The 19566-nt window shown below is 50.2% G+C and overlaps 1 protein-coding gene across 2 annotated transcripts in view; it reads right to left on the bottom strand.

Annotated features, from left to right (window-relative positions):
• Window positions 1-2822: 2822 nt before the first annotated feature.
• Window positions 2823-19566, bottom strand: part of rangrf (RAN guanine nucleotide release factor) — a 55564-nt gene continuing 38820 nt past the window's right edge. The window contains exons 3-6 of one of the 2 annotated variants that reach the window (XM_087983062.1): window positions 10813-10929; window positions 8701-8863; window positions 7785-7879; window positions 3337-3613 (exon numbers count right to left, since the gene is read on the bottom strand). In XM_087983062.1, the coding sequence (XP_087839188.1) occupies window positions 3475-3613; window positions 7785-7879; window positions 8701-8863; window positions 10813-10929 (514 nt within the window). In that variant the 3' untranslated portion in view covers window positions 3337-3474. Of the gene's footprint in view, window positions 3614-7784; window positions 7880-8700; window positions 8864-10812; window positions 10930-19566 lie in introns of both variants that reach the window. The other variant, XM_087983061.1, reaches the window with a different exon arrangement.

Genomic DNA, 19566 nt, shown 5'->3' on the forward strand with positions numbered 1-19566 from the left:
ACCAGCGCTGCTCTGTGGTTTAACACCATCTCTGGCATCAGGGCTGCTCTGTGGTTTAACACCATCTCTGGTCACCAGCGCTGCTCTGTGGTTTAACACTATCTCTGGTCACCAGCGCTGCTCTGTGGTTTAACACCATCTCTGGTCACCAGCACTGCTCTGTGGTTTAACACCATCTCTGGCACCAGCACTGCTCTGTGGTTTAACACCATCTCTGGCATCAGGGCTGCTCTGTGGTTTAACACCATCTCTGGTCACCAGCGCTGCTCTGTGGTTTAACACTATCTTTGGTCACCAGCGCTGCTCTGTGGTTTAACACCATCTCCTGGCCACCAGCACTGCTCTGTGGTTTAACACCATCTCTGGTCACCAGCGCTGCTGTGGTTTAACGCCATCTCTGGCACCAGGGCTGCTCTGTGGTTTAACACCATCACTGGCACCAGCACTGCTGTGGTTTAACACCATCTCTGGTCACCAGGGCTGCTCTGTGGGTTAACACCATCTCTGGTCACCAGGGCTGCTCTGTGGTTTAACACCATCACTGGCACCAGCGCTGCTCTGTGGGTTAACACCATCTCTGGCACCAGCGCTGCTCTGTGGTTTAACACCCTCTCTGGTCACCAGCGCTGCTCTGTGGTTTAACACCATCTCTGGCACCAGGGCTGCTCTGTGGTTTAACACCATCTCTGGCACCAGCGCTGCTCTGTGGTTTAACACCATCTCTGGCACCAGCGCTGCTCTGTGGTTTAACACCATCTCTGGCACCAGCGCTGCTCTGTGGTTTAACACCATCTCTGGCACCAGCGCTGCTCTGTGGTTTAACACCATCTCTTCCACCAGGGCTGCTCTGTGGTTTAACACCATCTCTGCCACCAGGGCTGCTCTGTGGTTTTACACCATCTCTGGTCACCAGGGCTGCTCTGTGGTTTAACACCATCTCTGGCACCAGCACTGCTGTGGTTTAACACCATCTCTGGTCACCAGCGCTGCTCTGTGGTTTAACACCATCTCTGGCACCAGGGCTGCTCTGTGGTTTAACACCATCTCTGGTCACCAGCACTGCTCTGTGGTTTAACACCATCTCTGGCACCAGCGCTGCTCTGTGGTTTAACACCATCTCTGGTCACCAGCGCTGCTCTGTTGTTTAACACCATCTCTGGCACCAGCGCTGCTCTGTGGTTTAACACCATCTCTGGTCACCAGCGCTGCTCTGTTGTTTAACACCATCTCTGGCACCAGCGCTGCTCTGTGGCTTAACACCATCTCTGGTCACCAGCGCTGCTCTGTGGTTTAACACCATCTCTGGCACCAGCGCTGCTCTGTGGGTTAACACCATCTCTGCCACCAGGGCTGCTCTGTGGTTTAACACCATCTCTGGCCACCAGCGCTGCTCTGTGGTTTAACACCATCTCTGGCACCAGCGCTGCTCTGTGGTTTAACACCATCTCTGCCACCAGCACTGCTGTGGTTTAACACCATCTCTTCCACCAGGGCTGCTCTGTGGTTTAACACCCTCTCTGGTCACCAGCGCTGCTCTGTGGTTTAACACCATCTCTGGCACCAGCGCTGCTCTGTGGTTTAACACCCTCTCTGGTCACCAGCGCTGCTCTGTGGTTTAACACCATCTCTGGCACCAGCGCTGCTCTGTGGTTTAACACCATCTCTGGCACCAGCGCTGCTCTGTGGTTTAACACCATCTCTGGCACCAGCGCTGCTCTGTGGTTTAACACCATCTCTGGCACCAGCACTGCTGTGGTTTAACACCATCTCTTCCACCAGGGCTGCTCTGTGGTTTAACACCATCTCTGGTCACCAGGGCTGCTCTGTGGTTTAACACCATCTCTGGCACCAGCACTGCTGTGGTTTAACACCCTCTCTGGTCACCAGCGCTGCTCTGTGGTTTAACACCCTCTCTGGTCACCAGCGCTGCTCTGTGGTTTAACACCATCTCTGGCACCAGCGCTGCTCTGTGGTTTAACACCATCTCTGGTCACCAGCGCTGCTCTGTGGTTTAACACCATCTCTGCCACCAGCACTGCTGTGGTTTAACACCATCTCTGGCACCAGGGCTGCTCTGTGGTTTAACACCATCTCTGGTCACCAGCGCTGCTCTGTGGTTTAACACCATCTCTGGCACCAGCGCTGCTCTGTGGTTTAACACCATCTCTGGTCACCAGCGCTGCTCTGTGGTTTAACACCATCTCTGGCACCAGCGCTGCTCTGTGGTTTAACACCATCTCTGCCACCAGCGCTGCTGTGGTTTAACACCATCTCTGCCACCAGCGCTGCTCTGTGGTTTAACACCATCTCTGGTCACCAGCGCTGCTCTGTGGTTTAACACCATCTCTGGCACCAGCGCTGCTCTGTGGTTTAACACCATCTCTGCCACCAGCACTGCTGTGGTTTAACACCATCTCTTCCACCAGGGCTGCTCTGTGGTTTAACACCATCTCTGGTCACCAGCGCTGCTCTGTGGGTTAACATCATCCACAGAGCAGCCCTGGTGCCGGAGATGGTGTTAAACCACTATGTGGGGATGAATCAGGCACGAGGTGCCGGGTGTAGCATGAGCAAGGGCACAGGGTGAAGGAGGAAGGAGCTACTGGGAGGGGGTGGCGTTGAGGTCATGGCATTGAGGTGATTGGGAAAGTGCCAGGGTCTGTGAAAACACCAGCCCACAGGGAAGGTTGGAGCTGGGTGGGATCCGGACCCTTCCGGTTTACCTGTGAGAAGTAAAACTGGACAAGGGAAGCATCAATAAGGGATTAAACAGAGTGAAGTACGATAATACAGATGGACAGACACCAGTCTGCAAACATGGCTTCACAATTCACTGCCCTGATTATTTGTTTTCACAGCAGCATTACAACAGTTCATGGATTTGGATGGGCTGAATGGCCTAATTTCTGCTCGTATGTCTTTCGGAATTTCGAAGATTAAAGGGTGGCGTCCTCAAAGCTTTCAAGATATAGAGAGAAACAAACACAGTCGAGAGGGAGAAATTGCTTCAGGTGGGTTGGAAAATCCCAGACTCAGAGGCAGAGAATGAAAATGAGATCCAGCCCTTTCAGGAGCAATCACTTTGACAAAGTGAAGGTGATGGAAACTTGGAATTCTCTTCCACAAATATCACTGCTGCAGGGTCAACTGTTGATTTTTAAAGCTGAGATTTTCCTTTTGATGACCAAAAGTGTAAAGGAAGCGATGGTGTGGGCGGTTAGGTCTCAGACCAGCCATGAATTTCAATGGAAGGTCGTACAGGGTCTGAGTGGTCTCCTCCTGTTCCTACGCAGGCCTGTACTATCTAGCAGCATGGATACCTCATCCTTTTTCGATGAAAGTGCCCTTCCAAGACTTCCAATCCGCCCGCATATCCGTCCACAATAGAGTTTGCCTCAATCGGTGTGCAAGTGGATGAGGAACGAGACTCTCGCCATCTCCGCGGTGTGAGGTCTGACCACAAGGCAGGTGCGTTCAGGAGAAGATGGTTGGATCCAGGAGGCTGAAGGACTGTATGATGGTGCGGAACTGCTCCAGGGTCCAGTGGGGGGCAGCGCTGGCAGAGGAACCTCCTGCCTGTGCAGAGCTCCCACCCACGCTGCTGCTGAAAGGACTAGTGACGGGACAGGGAAAGAGAAAAACGAGAGAGCCACAGTTAAAGAAAATGACTGCACCAAGAATTGTCACAGTCCCCGAGAGCTTGGACACCCCAGCTCGCCGTAATACAGTCACAGAGATGTACAGCACGGAAACAGGCCCTTCGGTCCAACCCGTCCATGCCGACCAGATATCCCAACCCAATCTAGTCCCACCTGCCAGCACCCGGCCCATATCCCTCCAAACCCTTCCTATTCATATACCCATCCAAATGCCTCTTAAATGTTGCAATTGTACCAGCCTCCAGCACATCCTCTGGCAGCTCATTCCATACACGTACCACCCTCTGTGTGAAAAAGTTGCCCCTTAGTTCTCTTTTATATCTTTCCCCTCTCACCCTAAATCCAAGCCCTCTAGTTCTGGACTCCCTGTCCCCAGGGAAAAGACTTTGTCTATTTATCCTATCCATGCCCCTCATGATCTTATAAACCTCTACAAGGTCACCCCTCAGCCTCCGACACTCCAGGGAAAACAGCCCCAGCCTGTTCAGCCTCTCCCTGTAGCTCAGATCCTCCAACCCTGGGAACATCCTTGTAAATCTTTTCTGAACCCTTTCAAGTTTCACAAAATCTTTCTGATCAGAAGGAGACCAGAATTGCACACAATATTCCAACAGTGGCCTAACCAATGTCCTGTACAGCTGCAACATGACCTCCCAACTCCTGTACTCAATAACTCTGACCAATAAAGGAAAGCATACCCAACGCCACCTTCACTATCCTATCTACCTGCGACTCCACTTTACCCTAGAACATAGCAACATCTGAATTAGGGGAAGGCCATTCAGCCCCTTGGACCTGCTCTGCTATCCATTAGATAATGGCCATTATTCCACTTTCCTGTCTGCCATGAAAGGCAAATCCACTGGAGATTTTTTGAAGATGTAGATACGGGAGAACCAGTGGATGTGACAAATTTGGATTTTCAGAAGCATTTTGATAATGTCCTTCATGTGAGTTTCGTGGAACAAGTTAAAGCACACACGGTAAGGTGCATTATATTGGCGTTGACAGACAGGAGCCAAAGAATAGGAAGAAATAGGACATTTTCTGAGCAGCAGGTCGCATTCAGCAGGGTCAGTGCCTGGGCTCCAGCTACACACGGATTTACATGAATGAACCAAATGCAACATTTCCAAGTTTGATGGTAACACAAAACTAGGTGGGATTGTGAATTGTGAAGCAGGTTCAGAGAGGTTCAAACTGGTTTAAACAAGATGGAGTGAGTGGGGAAATACATGGCAGATGCAGCTCAATGTGGAGTTATACACTTTGGCGTGAAAAACAGAAAGGAATATTGTTTAATTGGGATAGATTGGGAAATGTGACTGTACAAAGGGTGTTCTTGTACACCGGTCAATGAAAGGAGACAGGTAGGTGCAACAAGTAATGAGGTAATGGTGTCTTGGCCTTCACTGCAAACGGGTCAGAGTTCAGAAGTAGGGATGTCTTACTGGACCTATACAGGGCCTTGGTGAGACCACAGTTTTGGGAGGTTATACTTGCCAGAGAGGGAGGATAGTGGAGATTTATAAAGCTCATCCGGGTAAAGCATCACTGTCCAAAAGGACAGACTGGTTCAACTGGGCCTGTATTTTCTCGAGTTTTTCTAGAACCAGGGGACACCGTTTCAGGAATCAGGGTAGACCATTCAGGACTGAGACAAAGAAACATTTCTTCACTCAAAGGGGCAGTCAAACTGTGGAATTCTCTGCCACAGAAGGCCAAGAATATATCCAAGAATGGGACAGAAACATTTTTAGATTTTGATAGCATCAAAGGGTTAGAGAGTGCGGCAATATAATGTTGAGATACAGGATAAGCCATGACCATATTTAATGGCGGATCAGGGTTGAAAGGTCAAATGGTCGACCCCAGTTTCTACATCCCTCCATATCCTTTGATTCCCTCACCGATCAACAATCTGCCTAACACGGCCTTGAGTATATTTGTTGACCCAAACTCCAATGCTCTCTGGGGGAGAAAAATTCCAAACAGTACTGGCAAAAGGGTCCAGAGGGGTAACAGTTTCACACAGAGGGGCGTGAGGATCTGGAACTAGTGGTAGTAGCGAGCTTAACTTTGTCGTTTAAGAAACATTTCGAGGGATATGGTCCAAATGCAGATAAACAGGACTAGTTCATTTTGTGAAAACGAGACGGTACGGGTAAGTTGGGCCAATGACCTCCTGAAATTCCTGTTCAGCCCCATTGTAAATGGGAGACCCCTTATTTTTAAACTGCGTCCCCTAGTTCCATTCTCTCCCATCAGGGACAGCATCCACCCTGTCAAACACCTCACCCCCCCCCCCCATTTAGAATCTTACGTTTCAACAGGTTTTACAAAGTTGAAGCATATACGGTGCCTTTAAAAAAAAAGAGGCTTAGAGTTGTAAATAGTTGTTGTTTAATGGTCACTTTCAGAGTTAAGGAATACACTGATATTATTTTCTTTAAATAGTGGAAGTTGGGAGTTCTCTGTTACTCATAGTGGGTGGCACGGTGGCACAGTGGTGAGCACTGCTGCCTCCCAGCGCCAGGGACTCGGGTTCGATTCCCGCCTCAGGCGACTGACTGTGTGGAGTTTGCCCATTCTCCCCGTGTCTGTGTGGGTTTCCTCCGGGTGCTCCGGTTTCCTCCCACAGTCCAAAGATGTGCAGGTCAGGTGAATTGGCCACGCTAAATTACCCATAGTGTTAGGTGAAGGGGTAAATGTAGGGGAATGAGTCTGGGTGGGTTGCGCTTCGGTGGGTCGGTGTGGACTTGTTGGGCCGAAGGGCCTGTTTGCACACTGTAAGTAATCTAATCATACTTTCACAGATTACGAGGTGAGGTGAGTTTGTCTGGGTGTTTGGTTTAGTTAACAGAAGGGTTCACCAACCTGTCGTGACAGTGCTGTCTAAGGAGCTTTGGTGAGTTACTAAGGTACACGCCTTCAACTTCATAACACAGGATGGCCTCCCACTCTTCTAAACCCCAACTCGTATAGTCCCAACCTGTTCAACCTTTCCTTGTGGAGTTGGCACAACCGAATGTACTGTGCTCTCAGTGCATGGGAAGATCCCAACTACAGCACCCAGCTGAATGGCCAGTTTGTCTGCTTTTCAGTGAAAGGAAGATTATCAGGCGAGGACCTTCGATAATCTGCAACCCCGTCCTCCCCAACTTTCTCTTCTTCAATGGACTACTGGAATCCTCAAATTCCACCTGAAGGGCCCAGACTCTTGCGTGTTATGAAGAAAGGCTGAGGAAGCTAGGGCTTTTCTCATTGGAGGAATTTTTTTTAAAGATTAGATTAGAAACAGATTGGAAACAGGCCCTTCGGCCTAACGAGTCCACACCGACCCTCCGAAGAGTAACCCACCCAGACCCATTCCCCTACTCTATATTTACCCCTGATTAACGTACCTAACACTACGGGCAAGTTAGCATGGCCAATTCACCCTGACCTACACATCTTTGGATTGTGGGAGGAAACCGGAGCACCCGGAGGAAACCCACGCAGACACGGGGAGAATGTGCAAACTCCACACAGACAGTCGCCCGAGGCTGGAATCGAACCCGGGTCCCTGGCGCTGTGAGGCAGCAGTGCTAACCACTGAGCCACCGTGTCGCCCTAAATGATGAGAGTTGATCTGATATACATGTACAAGATGATGAGAGCCATAGATAGAGTGGATAGCCAGAGACCTTTTTCCCTGGGTGCAAATGGCTATCAGGAGGGGGTATAATTTTAAGGTGATTGGAGGAAGGTTTAGGGGAGGTGTCAGAGGGAGGTTCATTACACAGAGAGTGGTGGGTGTGTGGAATGCACTGCCAGCGGTGGGAGTAGAGTCAGAGACATGAGAGACATTTAAGTAACTCTTGGATAAGTGCATGGAGGGCAGTATAATGAAGGGCGTGTCAGTTAGTCTGATCTTAGAGTAGGCCAGTACAACATTGAGGGTCGAAGGGCCTGCACTGTGCTGTACTGTTCTATGGTCTATGAAAGATCAGTGGGAGCAGGTTCAAAAGGAACTTTCGACAAAGGAAGAAATACTTGAAAAGGAAACAGGTTTCTGGGCAGAAAAAAAAGATTTCTGTTACTTCTGCAACCCTTCTCATTCCAAGCTCGGTAGTGATCAAGTACCTGATTACTGTCGGATCATTGAATGTAATGAGGATATCAGTGGAGTACTGTGGGAGTCTGAACAGGGCCAGGTGAATTGTCACAGTATTCCTTGCCTGTTACAAAATAAAAAAGACAGAAGTAGATTAAGACAAAACAGACAAATCACATTGTTCCCAACAGATGGTCACTGTAGCTGTACTTAGTGACTTCAGTGTTAAAACGCTCTCCCAAGCTCAGAGGTCGACACAAACTCTGCTGTCCCACAATGCTCACTTATTCAAGTCCCTGTACAGCCCTAGCCTCCGCACCAGCAGTGTCTGATATAAAAGCTCATTCTCATCCTCCAATCCCTGGTTGCCACACCATCTTCCACACCTCCAGCTGATCTCTGTAGTCTCTGACCCCACACCTTCTAGGCTCCCTGCCCACCTTCAATCCCAGCCTTTAGCAACCCCACAGTTTTAATGACTCCACCATTTGCAGTTGGACCTGTGCCCCCCACACCTCCTTTCAAACATTCCTCTTTTTTAAAAAAATTAGATAGATGCCCTACCATATGGACACAGGCCCTTCGGCCCAACAAGTCCACACCGACCCTCCGAACTGTAACCCACCCTGACGCACTCCCCTACCCTATATCTACCCCTGATAAATGCACCTAACACTATGGGTAATTTAGCGTGGCCAATCCACCCTAACCTACTCATCTTTGGACTGTGGGAGGAAACTGGAGCACCCGGAGGAAACCCACGCAGACACAGGGAGAAACTCCACACAGACAGTCACCCGAGGCTGGAATCGAACCCGGGTCCCTGGTGCTGTGGGGCAGCAGTGCTAACCACTGAGCCACCATGCCTCCCACTGATTTGGTCATTCATCCCTGATATCCCCTTCTGGGGTTTGGGGCCTGGTGGGCCGGCGTTCTGCCACGTACCCCCTCGTTGAACTTCGCCACCTGCTGCCTCCCGGAGAGGAACCAGGCGCTGCTGGGATCTTGCAGTGTAAGCTGCCCACTGCTGACGGGTTCCACGCTCAGAATCTCTGCACTGTCCACGCCCGCTGCATCGTTACTGCCCGCGAGGTCAGCAAAGTGGTACCTGACAACACAAAGTAGTGCTGAACCTCCAGCAACAACCTGCATTTATATAGCCGGCACAGCAAGAGAGAATCCCAGCCAATCCCGGTTCGGCAAGAGCCATGGGCAGCTTGTCTCCCAACCCGGAAGGATTAAAATTGCGTCTTTAAACGTGCTAACTGTTTGCCTTTTCAATGCTGTTGCTGTTAGACCCACAGGCGTTCATCCTGCTCCGAGCCAATTCCAGGCACAGCTTCCCACTCCCTCCCTACTCTCTGCAGCTCCCACCCCCTAACCACCATAAACCACACCCCGTGCCCCAGACCCCACAGCCACCACCGCCCACCCCCCACCCACCCAACAACCACCCCCAACCAGCTACTTTCCCTAATCCCATCCCCACCCCCACCCACACACCATCCCAGCCTCCCCAACCCCACACCATCCCACCCTCCCCACCACCACCCACACACCATCCCACCCTCCCCACCACCACCCAGACACCATCCCACCCTCCCGACCCACACACCCCCATCCACACCCACACACCATCCCACCCTCCCCACCCTGACGCACACATCATCCCACCACCACCCACACACCATCCCACCCTCCCCACCCACACACCCCACCCATACACCATTCCACAACCACCCACTCACCATCCCACCCTCCCCACCCCTACCCACATACACCCACCCACTCACCATCCCACCCTCCCCACCCCCACCCACACACCATCCCACCCTCTCCACCCCCACCCACACCCCCTCACCCACACACCATCCCAGCCTCCCCACCCCCACCCACACTCCCCCACCCACACACCATCCCAGCCTCCCCACCCCCAACCACACACCATCCCACCCTCCCCAACCCTACCCACATAACCCCACCCTCTCAACAACCACACCCCCCTCCCCAACAACCCCCATCCCACACCCCCACCCTCACAACCACCACACCCCCCTCCCCAACAACCCCCATCCCACACCCCCACCCTCACAACCACCACACCCCCCACCCCAACAACCCCCATCCCACACCCCCACCCTCACAACCACCACACCCCCCACCCCAACAACCCCCATCCCACACCCCCACCCTCACAACCACCACACCCCCCACCCCAACAACCCCCATCCCACACCCCCACCCTCACAACCACCACACCCCAACAACCCCATCCCACACCCCCCACCCTCACAACCCCACACCCCCCCACCCTCACAACCACTACACCCCAACAACCCCCATCCCACACCCCAGCAACCCCCATCCCACACACCCCGCTCTCACAACCACCACTCACCCCCCACCCCAACAAACCCCATCCCACACCCACTGCCCTCACAACCACCACACTCCCCCACCCCAACAACCCCCATCCCACACCCCCCACCCTCACAACCACCCCCCCACCTCAACAACCCCATTCCACACACCCCCACCCTCACAACCACCACATCCCCCACCTCAACAACCCCATTCCACACCCCCCACCCTCACAACTATCACACCCCCCACCCCAAAAACCCCCATCCCACACCCCCCACCCTCACAACCACCACACCGCCCCACCCCAACAACCCCATCCCATGCCCCCCACCCAACAACCCCCATCCCACATCCCCCACCCTCACAACTACAGCCCCCCCACCCCAACAAACCCCATCCCACATCCCCCACCCTCACAACCACTACACACCCCACCCCAAAAACCCCCATCCCACCCCCCCCAACCTCACAACCCCCACACCCCCCACCCCAACAACTCCCATCCCACACCCCCCCACCCTCACAACCACCACACACCCCACCCCAAAAACCCCCATCCCACCCCCCCACCCTCACAACCCCACCCCCCCACCCTCCTGCCCCCACCACCAAAATCCCGCACCCTCCCCACCCCCACTCCGAGAGCCGGCTGGTACCCGTCCTGCTGTTTTGCAGTCACTGGCCTGGACTGACCTGGCTGCTTCCTGATCAGCAACGTGAGCCTGGTGTTCCAACAGCTCAATGATGATGCTCTGGTCTGTATCGCTGTGAACAAACACCTCCTGGTTATCAGGGATTTCACGCATTTCGCTGGGGAAGAGAAGGAGACCAAAATAAAAATCCACCAGACAGTGTTCTATCAGGATGGTGAGTGGCTCGGGGGCAATGCTCCCGTGTATCTGCTGCCCTCGTCCTTCGTGCAGGAAATGGAGTCATTGGGTTTGAAATGTACTGTCTTCGGACCTTTGCTGAGTTATTGTAGACAGTAGACATTGCTGTGACTGAGCATTGGTGGTTGAGGGAATCGGTGTGGTGTGTAGCAATTGGAACGAGGCCAGGGGGAATCTCAGTGAGCAAGTTAGAGCAGTGGTCCAGTTAGAGTCCTGGCTGACAGCTTTAAACAGCAGTCTCAGAGATTTTACAGGAAGGATGTTATTAAACTGGAAATAGTGTAGAAGAAATTTACATGGAAGTTGCCAGGACTCAATGGTTTGAGTTACAGGAAGAGGTTGGACAAGCTGGGACTCTCTTCTTTAGAGCGAAGGAGAGTGAAGGGGGACCTTTATAGAGGTGTGCAAGATCATGAGAGGCGTGGATAGGGTGAACGCATTCAGGCTTTTTCCCAGGGTCGGGGAATCGAGGACTCGAGGCCATCAGGTTAAGATGAGAGGGGAAAGAATAAAAGGGAATCTCTGGGGGTAACTTTTTTTTTAACCCAGAGGGTGGTATGCAGTTGGAATGAGCTGCCGGTGGAAGTGGATTAGAGGTGCTGGAAAAGCACAGCAGGTCAGGCAGCATCCGAGGAGCAGTAAAATCGACGTTTCGGGCAAAAGCCCTTCATCAGGAATACAGGCAGAGAGCCTGAAGGGTGGAGAGATAAACGAGAGGAGGGTGGTGGTGGGGAGAAAGTAGCATAGAGTACAATGGGTGAGTGGGGGAGGGGATGAAGGTGATAGGTCAGGGAGGAGGGTGAAGTGGATAGGTGGAATAAAAGATTGACAGGTAGGACAGGTCATGGGGACAGTGCTGAGCTGGAAGTTTGGAACTAGGGTGAGGTGGGGGAAGGGGAAATGAGGAAACTGTTGAAGTCCACATTGGTTGAGGCAGGTACATTAATAACATTTAAAAGGCATTTGGACAAATACATGGATAGGAAAGGTTTAGAACGTGGACGGACATTTTGGTCAGCATGGACCAGTGTGGGCCGAAGGGCCTGTCTCCGTGCTGCACGACTCTATGACTCTACTTGTTACCCATCCCCAATTGCCCTTGAACTTGCTGTTTTCAGGTGGCAGTTCAGAGTCAACCGTGTTGCCATGGGTCTAAAGTCACGTGTAGGCCAGACCAGGGAAGGATGGTGGATTCCCCTTCCTCAAGAGTGTTAGTGAACCAGAATGGGGGTTTTATGACAGTGAATGGTCACCTTTACTGAAACCAGCTATGTATCCCAGATTTATTCACTGGATTTAAATTACACCAACTGCCATGGCGGGGCTCAAACTTGTACCCTTAGCCTGGGCCTCTGGGATACCAATCTACCCAAACACCTTCCTCATTCCCCCCGCCCCCCCCCCCCCACCCCCCCCACCTCCTCACACACAAAGAAGATGACTGTTGTAAGATGGTGAGTTACAGGCATCTGGAAACACCAATAAGGATTAGCAGTTAAACCTGGGCGGCACGGTGGCCCAGTGGTTAGCACTGCTACCTCACAGCGCCAGAGACCCAGGTTCAATTCCCACCTCAGGCGACTGACTGTGTGGAGTTTGCACATTCTCCCCGTGTCTGCGTGGGTTTCCTCCGGGTGCTCCGGTTTCCTCCCACAGTCCAAAAATGTGCAGGTCAGGTGAATTGGCCACGCTAAATTGCCCGTAGTGTTAGGTGCAGGGGTAAATGTAGGGGAATGGGTGGGTTACGGTGTGGACTTGTTGGGCCGAAGGGCCTGTTTCCACACTGTAAGTAATCTAATCTAGTCCTCTGTAAGTAATCTAATCTAATCCTCTGCAAGTAATCTAATCTAATCTGGAGGAGGTCCGACACTGCTGTGGCTCACATCTCTTTGCTGCAGTTACCCCTGGGATGACAAGACAGGTCGACAAAGGTCGAGCTGTGGATGTGGTGTATATGGACTTCAGCAAGGCATTTGATAAGGTTCCCCATGGTAGGCTCATTCATAAAGTCAGGAAGTACGGGATACAGGGAGATTTGGCTGTCTGGATACAGAATTGGTTGGCTAACAGAGGGATATTGCAGGCTGCAGCGTGACATAGACAGGATGCAGAGCTAGGCTGAGAAATGGCAGATGGAGTTCAACCGGAATGCATTTTGGAAGGTCGAACTCGAATGCTGAATATAGGATTAAAGACAGGATTCTTGGCAGTGTGGAGGAACAGAGGGATCTGGGTGTGCAAGTACATAGATCCCTCAAAGTTGCCACCCAAGTGGAAAGGGTTGTTAAGAAAGCAAGTGGTGTTTTGGCTTTCATTAACAGGGGGATCGAGTTTAAGAGCTGTGAGGTTTTGCTGCAGCTCTACAAGTCCCTGGTGAGACCACACTTGGAATATTATGCCCAGTTCTGGTCGCCCTACTATAGGAAAGATACAGAAGCTTTGGAGAGGGTGCAAAGAAGGTTTACCAGGATGCTGCCGGGACTGGAGGGCTTGCCATATGAAGAAAGGTTGAATAAGCTCAGACTTTTCTCTCTGGAGAGAAGGAGGAAGAGAGGAGACCTGATCGAGGTGTACAAGATAGTGAGAGGAATGGATAGAGTCAATAGCCAGAGACGTTTCCCCAGGGCCGGATTGACTGGTACGAGAAGTCATAATTTGATGATATTAGGAGGAAGGTATAAAGGAGACGTCCGAGGTAGGTTCTTTACCTAGAGAGTTGTGAATGCATGGAATGCGTTGCCAGCTGTGGTGGTGGAAGCAGAGTCATTGGGGACATTTAAGTGGCTGTTGGACATGTACATGGATAGCAGTGAGTTGAGGGGTGCGTAGGTTAAGTTACTATATTTTACATTAGGATTAAATCTTGGCACAACATCGTGGGCCAAAGGGCCTGTTCTGTGCTGTACTTTTCTCTGTTCTACGAGAGCTCCAGCCTCAAACTGGGACTGACTGATGGGTGAGGGGTGTTTCTGCCTGAACCCCGTGGCTATATTTGCATATTAACCACACAGTCCCCACTGTGCCTGCGATGTGACAATTGTAACTCAACAGCCCGTTTCATCCCCGTCTGAGGCAGCGGTAGGCAGCAGATCAGCTTGTGCTGTGGTGCCCTCCTCGGGTCATCAACCAAGCACTGAGGTGCAAACTGAGCCGAAGGAAAGACGGGCTGACACCTACAAGAGTCACCGCCGGCAGACAGAACGTGGGCAGGCCGAGGTCAGTGTGAGGCAAAAGGTTACTGAGCCGGGTGTTCAGGGTCATCAGCTTGTGGCTGACACAGAAAGGTCAGGGGTGGGGTGTATGGGTGTGGTGGGGAACATGTGTTGAGGGTGCAGCCACATTTCTACTTCCTGAGGAGGCCAAGGAAATTTGGCATGTCTGTACAAGTGTTTATAGATGTACCACAGAAAGCACCTTATATGACTACATCATGGCAGCACGGTGGCACAGTGGTTAGCACTGCTGCCTCACAGCGCCATAGACCCGGGTTTGATTCCCGCCTCAGGCAACTGTGTGGAGTTTGCATATTCCCTGTGTCTGCGTGGGTTTCTTCCGGGTGCTCCGGTTTCCTCCCACAGTCCAAAGATGTGCAGGTTAGGGTGAATTGGCCACGCTAAATTGCACCTAGTGTTAGGTAAGGGGTAAATGTAGGGGAATGGGTGTGTGGGTGGGTTACGCTTCGGAGGGTCAGTGTGGACTTGTTGGGCCGAAGGGCCTGTTTCCACACTGTAGGGGAATCTAATCTAATCACAGCGCGGTACAGCAACTGCTCTTCCCAAGACTGCAAGAAACTACAGCTAGTTGTGAACACAGCGAGTTGTGAACACTACAGTGAATTGTGAACACTACAGCGAGTTGTGAACACAGTGAGTTGTGAACATAGCGAGTTGTGAACACTACAGCAAGTTGTGAACACCACAGCGAGTTGTGAACACTACAGCGAGTTGTGAACACAGTGAGTTGTGAACACTACAGCGAATTGTGAACACAGTGAGTTGTGAACACAGCGAGTTGTGAACACTACAGCGAATTGTGAACACTACAGCGAATTGTGAACACTACAGAGAGTAGTGAACACTACAGCGAATTGTGAACACAGCGAGTTGTGAACACTAGTGAGTTGTGAACACTACATCGAATTGTGAACACAGCGAATTGTGAACACTGAGTTGTGCACACTACAGTGAGTTGTGAACATTGCCAGTTGTGAACACTACAGCGAGTTGTGAACACTACAGCGAATTGTGAACACAGCGAGTTGTGAACACTAGTGAGTTGTGAACACTACATCGAATTGTGAACACAGCGAATTGTGAACACTGAGTTGTGCACACTACAGCGAGTTGTGAACTCAGCGAGTTGTGAACACTACAGCGAGTTGTGAACTAAGCAAATTGTGAACACTACAGCGAATTGTGAACACAGCGAGTTGTGAACACTACAGAGAGTTGTGAACACTACAGCGAGTTGTGAACACTACAGCGAGTTGTGAACACAGCGAGTTGTGAACACTGAGTTGTGCACACTACAGCGAGTTGTGAACACAGCGAGTTGTGAACACTACAGCGAGTTGTGAACACTACAGAGAGTTGTGAACTAAGCAAATTGTGAACACTACAGCGAGTTGTGAACACAGCGAGTTGTGAACACTACAGCGAGTTGTGAACTAAGCAAATTGTGAACACTACAGCGAATTGTGAACACAGCGAGTTGTGAACACTACAGCGAATTGTAAACACTACAGCGAGTTGTGAACACTACAGCGAGTTGTGAACACAGCGAGTTGTGAACACTACAGAGAGTTGTGAACACAGCGAGTTGTGAACACTGAGTTGTGCACACTACAGCGAGTTGTGAACACTACAGAGAGTTGTGAACACTACAGAGAGTTGTGAACTAAGCAAATTGTGCACACTACAGCGAGTTGTGAACACAGCGAGTTGTGAACACTACAGCGAGTTGTGAACACTACAGAGAGTTGTGAACACAGCGAGTTGTGAACACAGTGAATTGTGAACACTACGAGTTGTGAACACAGCGAGTTGTGAACACTACAGCGAGTTGTGAACATAGCGAGTTGTGAACACAGTGAAATGTGAACACTACAGTGAGTTGTGAACACTACAGCGAGTTGTGAACTAAGCAAATTGTGAACACTACAGCGAGTTGTGAACATAGCGAGTTGTGAACACAGTGAAATGTGAACACTACAGTGAGTTGTGAACACTACAGCGAGTTGTGAACACTGAGTTTTGAACACTACAGCGAGTTGTGAACACTACAGCGAGTTGTGAACACTACAGCGAGTTGTGAACACAGTGAGTTGTGAACACTACAGCGAGTTGTGAACACAACAGCGAATTGTGAACACTGAGTTGTGAACACAGTGAGTTGTGAACATTGCGAGTTGCGAACACTACAGTGAGTTGTGAACACAGCGGGTTGTGAACACTACAGCGAATTGTGAACACTGAGTTTTGAACACAGTGAGTTGTGAACATTGTGAGTTGCGAACACTACAGTGAGTTGTGAACACTGAGTTGTGAACACAGCGAGTTATGAACACTGAGTTGTGAACACTACAGAATTGTGAACACTACAGCAAGTTGTGAACTCAGCGAGTTGTGAACACTTGAGCGAGTTGTGAACACTACAGTGAATTGTGAACACTACAGTGAGTTGTGAACACTACAGAGAGTTGTGAACACTACAGCGAGTTGTGAACACAGCGAGTTGTGAACACTACAGCGAGTTGTGAACACAGCGAGTTGTGAACACTACAGAGAGTTGTGAACACTACAGCGAGTTGTGAACACAGCGAGTTGTGAACACTACAGCGAGTTGTGAACACTACAGCGATATGTGAACACTGCAGCGAATTGTGAACACAGCGAGTTGTGAACGCTACAGAGAGTTGTGAACACTGAGTTGTGCACACAACAGCGAGTTGTGAACACAGCGAGTTGTGAACACTGAGTTGTGAACACTAGAGCGAATTGTGAACACTACAGAGAGTTGTGAACAGTACAGAGAGTTGTGAACACAGCGAGTTGTGAACACTACAGAGAGTTGTGAACACAGCGAGTTGTGAACACTACAGCGAGTTGTGAACACTGCAGAGAGTTGTGAACACTACGAGTTGTGAACACTACAGCGAATTGTAAACACTACAGTGAGTTGTGAACACTACAGTGAATTGTGAACACAGCGAGTTGTGAACACTACAGATAGTTGTGAACACGAGTTGTGAACACTACAGCGAGTTGTGAACACTACAGCGAATTGTGAACACAGCGAGTTGTGAACACTACAGAGAGTTGTGAACACAGCGAGTTGTGCACACTACAGCGAGTTGTGAACACAGCGAGTTGTGAACACTAGAGTGAATTGTGAACACGACAGCGAATTGTGAACACTACAGCGAGTTGTGAACACTACAGAGAGTTGTGAACACAGTGAGTTGTGAACACTACAGAGTTGTGAACACTACAGCAAGTTGTGAACTCAGCGAGTTGTGAACACCACAGCGAATTGTGAACACAGCGAGTTGTGAACACTACAGAGAGTTGTGAACACGACGAGTTGTGAACACTTGAGCGAATTGTGAACACTACAGCGAGTTGTGAACACTACAGCGAGTTGTGAACACTACAGCGTGTTGTGAACACAGCGAGTTGTGAACACTACAGAGAGTTGTGAACACAGCGAGTTGTGAACACGACAGAGAGTTGTGAATACTACAGCGAATTGTGAACACAGCGAGTTGTGAACTCAGTGAGTTGTGAATACTACAGCGAATTGTGAACACAGCGAGTTGTGAACACAGCGAATTGTGAACACTACAGTGAATTGTGAACACAGCGAGTTGTGAACACTACAGAGAGTTGTGAACACTACAGCGAATTGTGAACACAGCGAGCTGTGAACACTACAGAGAGTTGTGAACACTACAGCGAGTTGTGAACATAGCGAGTTGTGAACACAGTGAAATGTGAACACTACAGTGAGTTGTGAACACTACAGCGAGTTGTGAACACTACAGCGAGTTGTGAACACAACAGCGAAATGTAAACACTGAGTTGTGAACACAGTGAGTTGTGAACATTGCGAGTTGCGAACACTACAGTGAGTTGTGAACACTACAGCGAATTGTGAACACAGTGAGTTTTGAACACTACAGCGAGTTGTGAACACTACAGCGAGTTGTGAACACAGTGAGTTGTGAACATTGCGAGTTGCGAACAATACAGTGAGTTGTGAACACTGCGGGTTGTGAACACTACAGCGAGTTGTGAACACTACAGCGAGTTGTGAACACAGTGAGTTGTGAACACTACAGCGAGTTGTGAACACAACAGCGAAATGTAAACACTGAGTTGTGAACACAGTGAGTTGTGAACATTGCGAGTTGCGAACACTACAGTGAGTTGTGAACACTACAGCGAATTGTGAACACAGTGAGTTTTGAACACTACAGCGAGTTGTGAACACTACAGCGAGTTGTGAACACAGTGAGTTGTGAACATTGCGAGTTGCGAACAATACAGTGAGTTGTGAACACTGCGGGTTGTGAACACTACAGCGAGTTGTGAACACTACAGCGAGTTGTGAACACAACAGCGAATTGTGAACACTGAGTTGTGAACACAGTGAGTTGTGAACATTGCGAGTTGCGAACACTACAGTGAGTTGTGAACACTGAGTTGTGAACACTACAGCGAGTTGTGAACACTGAGTTGTGAACACTACAGAGTTGTAAACACTACAGCAAGTTGTGAACTCAGCGAGTTGTGAACACTACAGTGAGTTGTGCACACTACAGCGAGTTGTGAACACAGCGAGTTGTGAACACTACAGCGAGTTGTGAACACTACAGAGAGTTGTGAACACTACAGAGAGTTGTGAACAGTACAGAGAGTTGTGAACACTACGAGTTGTGAACACTACAGCGAATTGTAAACACTACAGTGAGTTGTGAACACTACAGTGAATTGTGAACACAGCGAGTTGTGAACACTACAGATAGTTGTGAACACGAGTTGTGAACACTACAGCGAGTTGTGAACACTACAGCGAATTGTGAACACAGCGAGTTGTGAACACTACAGAGAGTTGTGAACACAGCGAGTTGTGAACACTAGAGTGAATTGTGAACACGACAGCGAATTGTGAACACTACAGCGAGTTGTGAACACTACAGAGAGTTGTGAACACAGTGAGTTGTGAACACTACAGAGTTGTGAACACTACAGCAAGTTGTGAACTCAGCGAGTTGTGAACACCACAGCGAATTGTGAACACAGCGAGTTGTGAACACTACAGAGAGTTGTGAACACGACGAGTTGTGAACACTTGAGCGAATTGTGAACACTACAGCGAGTTGTGAACACTACAGCGAGTTGTGAACACTACAGCGTGTTGTGAACACAGCGAGTTGTGAACACTAGAGAGTTGTGAACACAGCGAGTTGTGAACACTACAGAGAGTTGTGAATACTACAGCGAATTGTGAACACAGCGAGTTGTGAACTCAGTGAGTTGTGAATACTACAGCGAAT

The sequence above is a fragment of the Chiloscyllium plagiosum genome, unplaced genomic scaffold (assembly GCF_037043375.1).
Source record: "Chiloscyllium plagiosum isolate Xiang-an unplaced genomic scaffold, Cpla_swu_hap1 HiC_scaffold_44, whole genome shotgun sequence".
NCBI lineage: Eukaryota > Metazoa > Chordata > Chondrichthyes > Orectolobiformes > Hemiscylliidae > Chiloscyllium > Chiloscyllium plagiosum.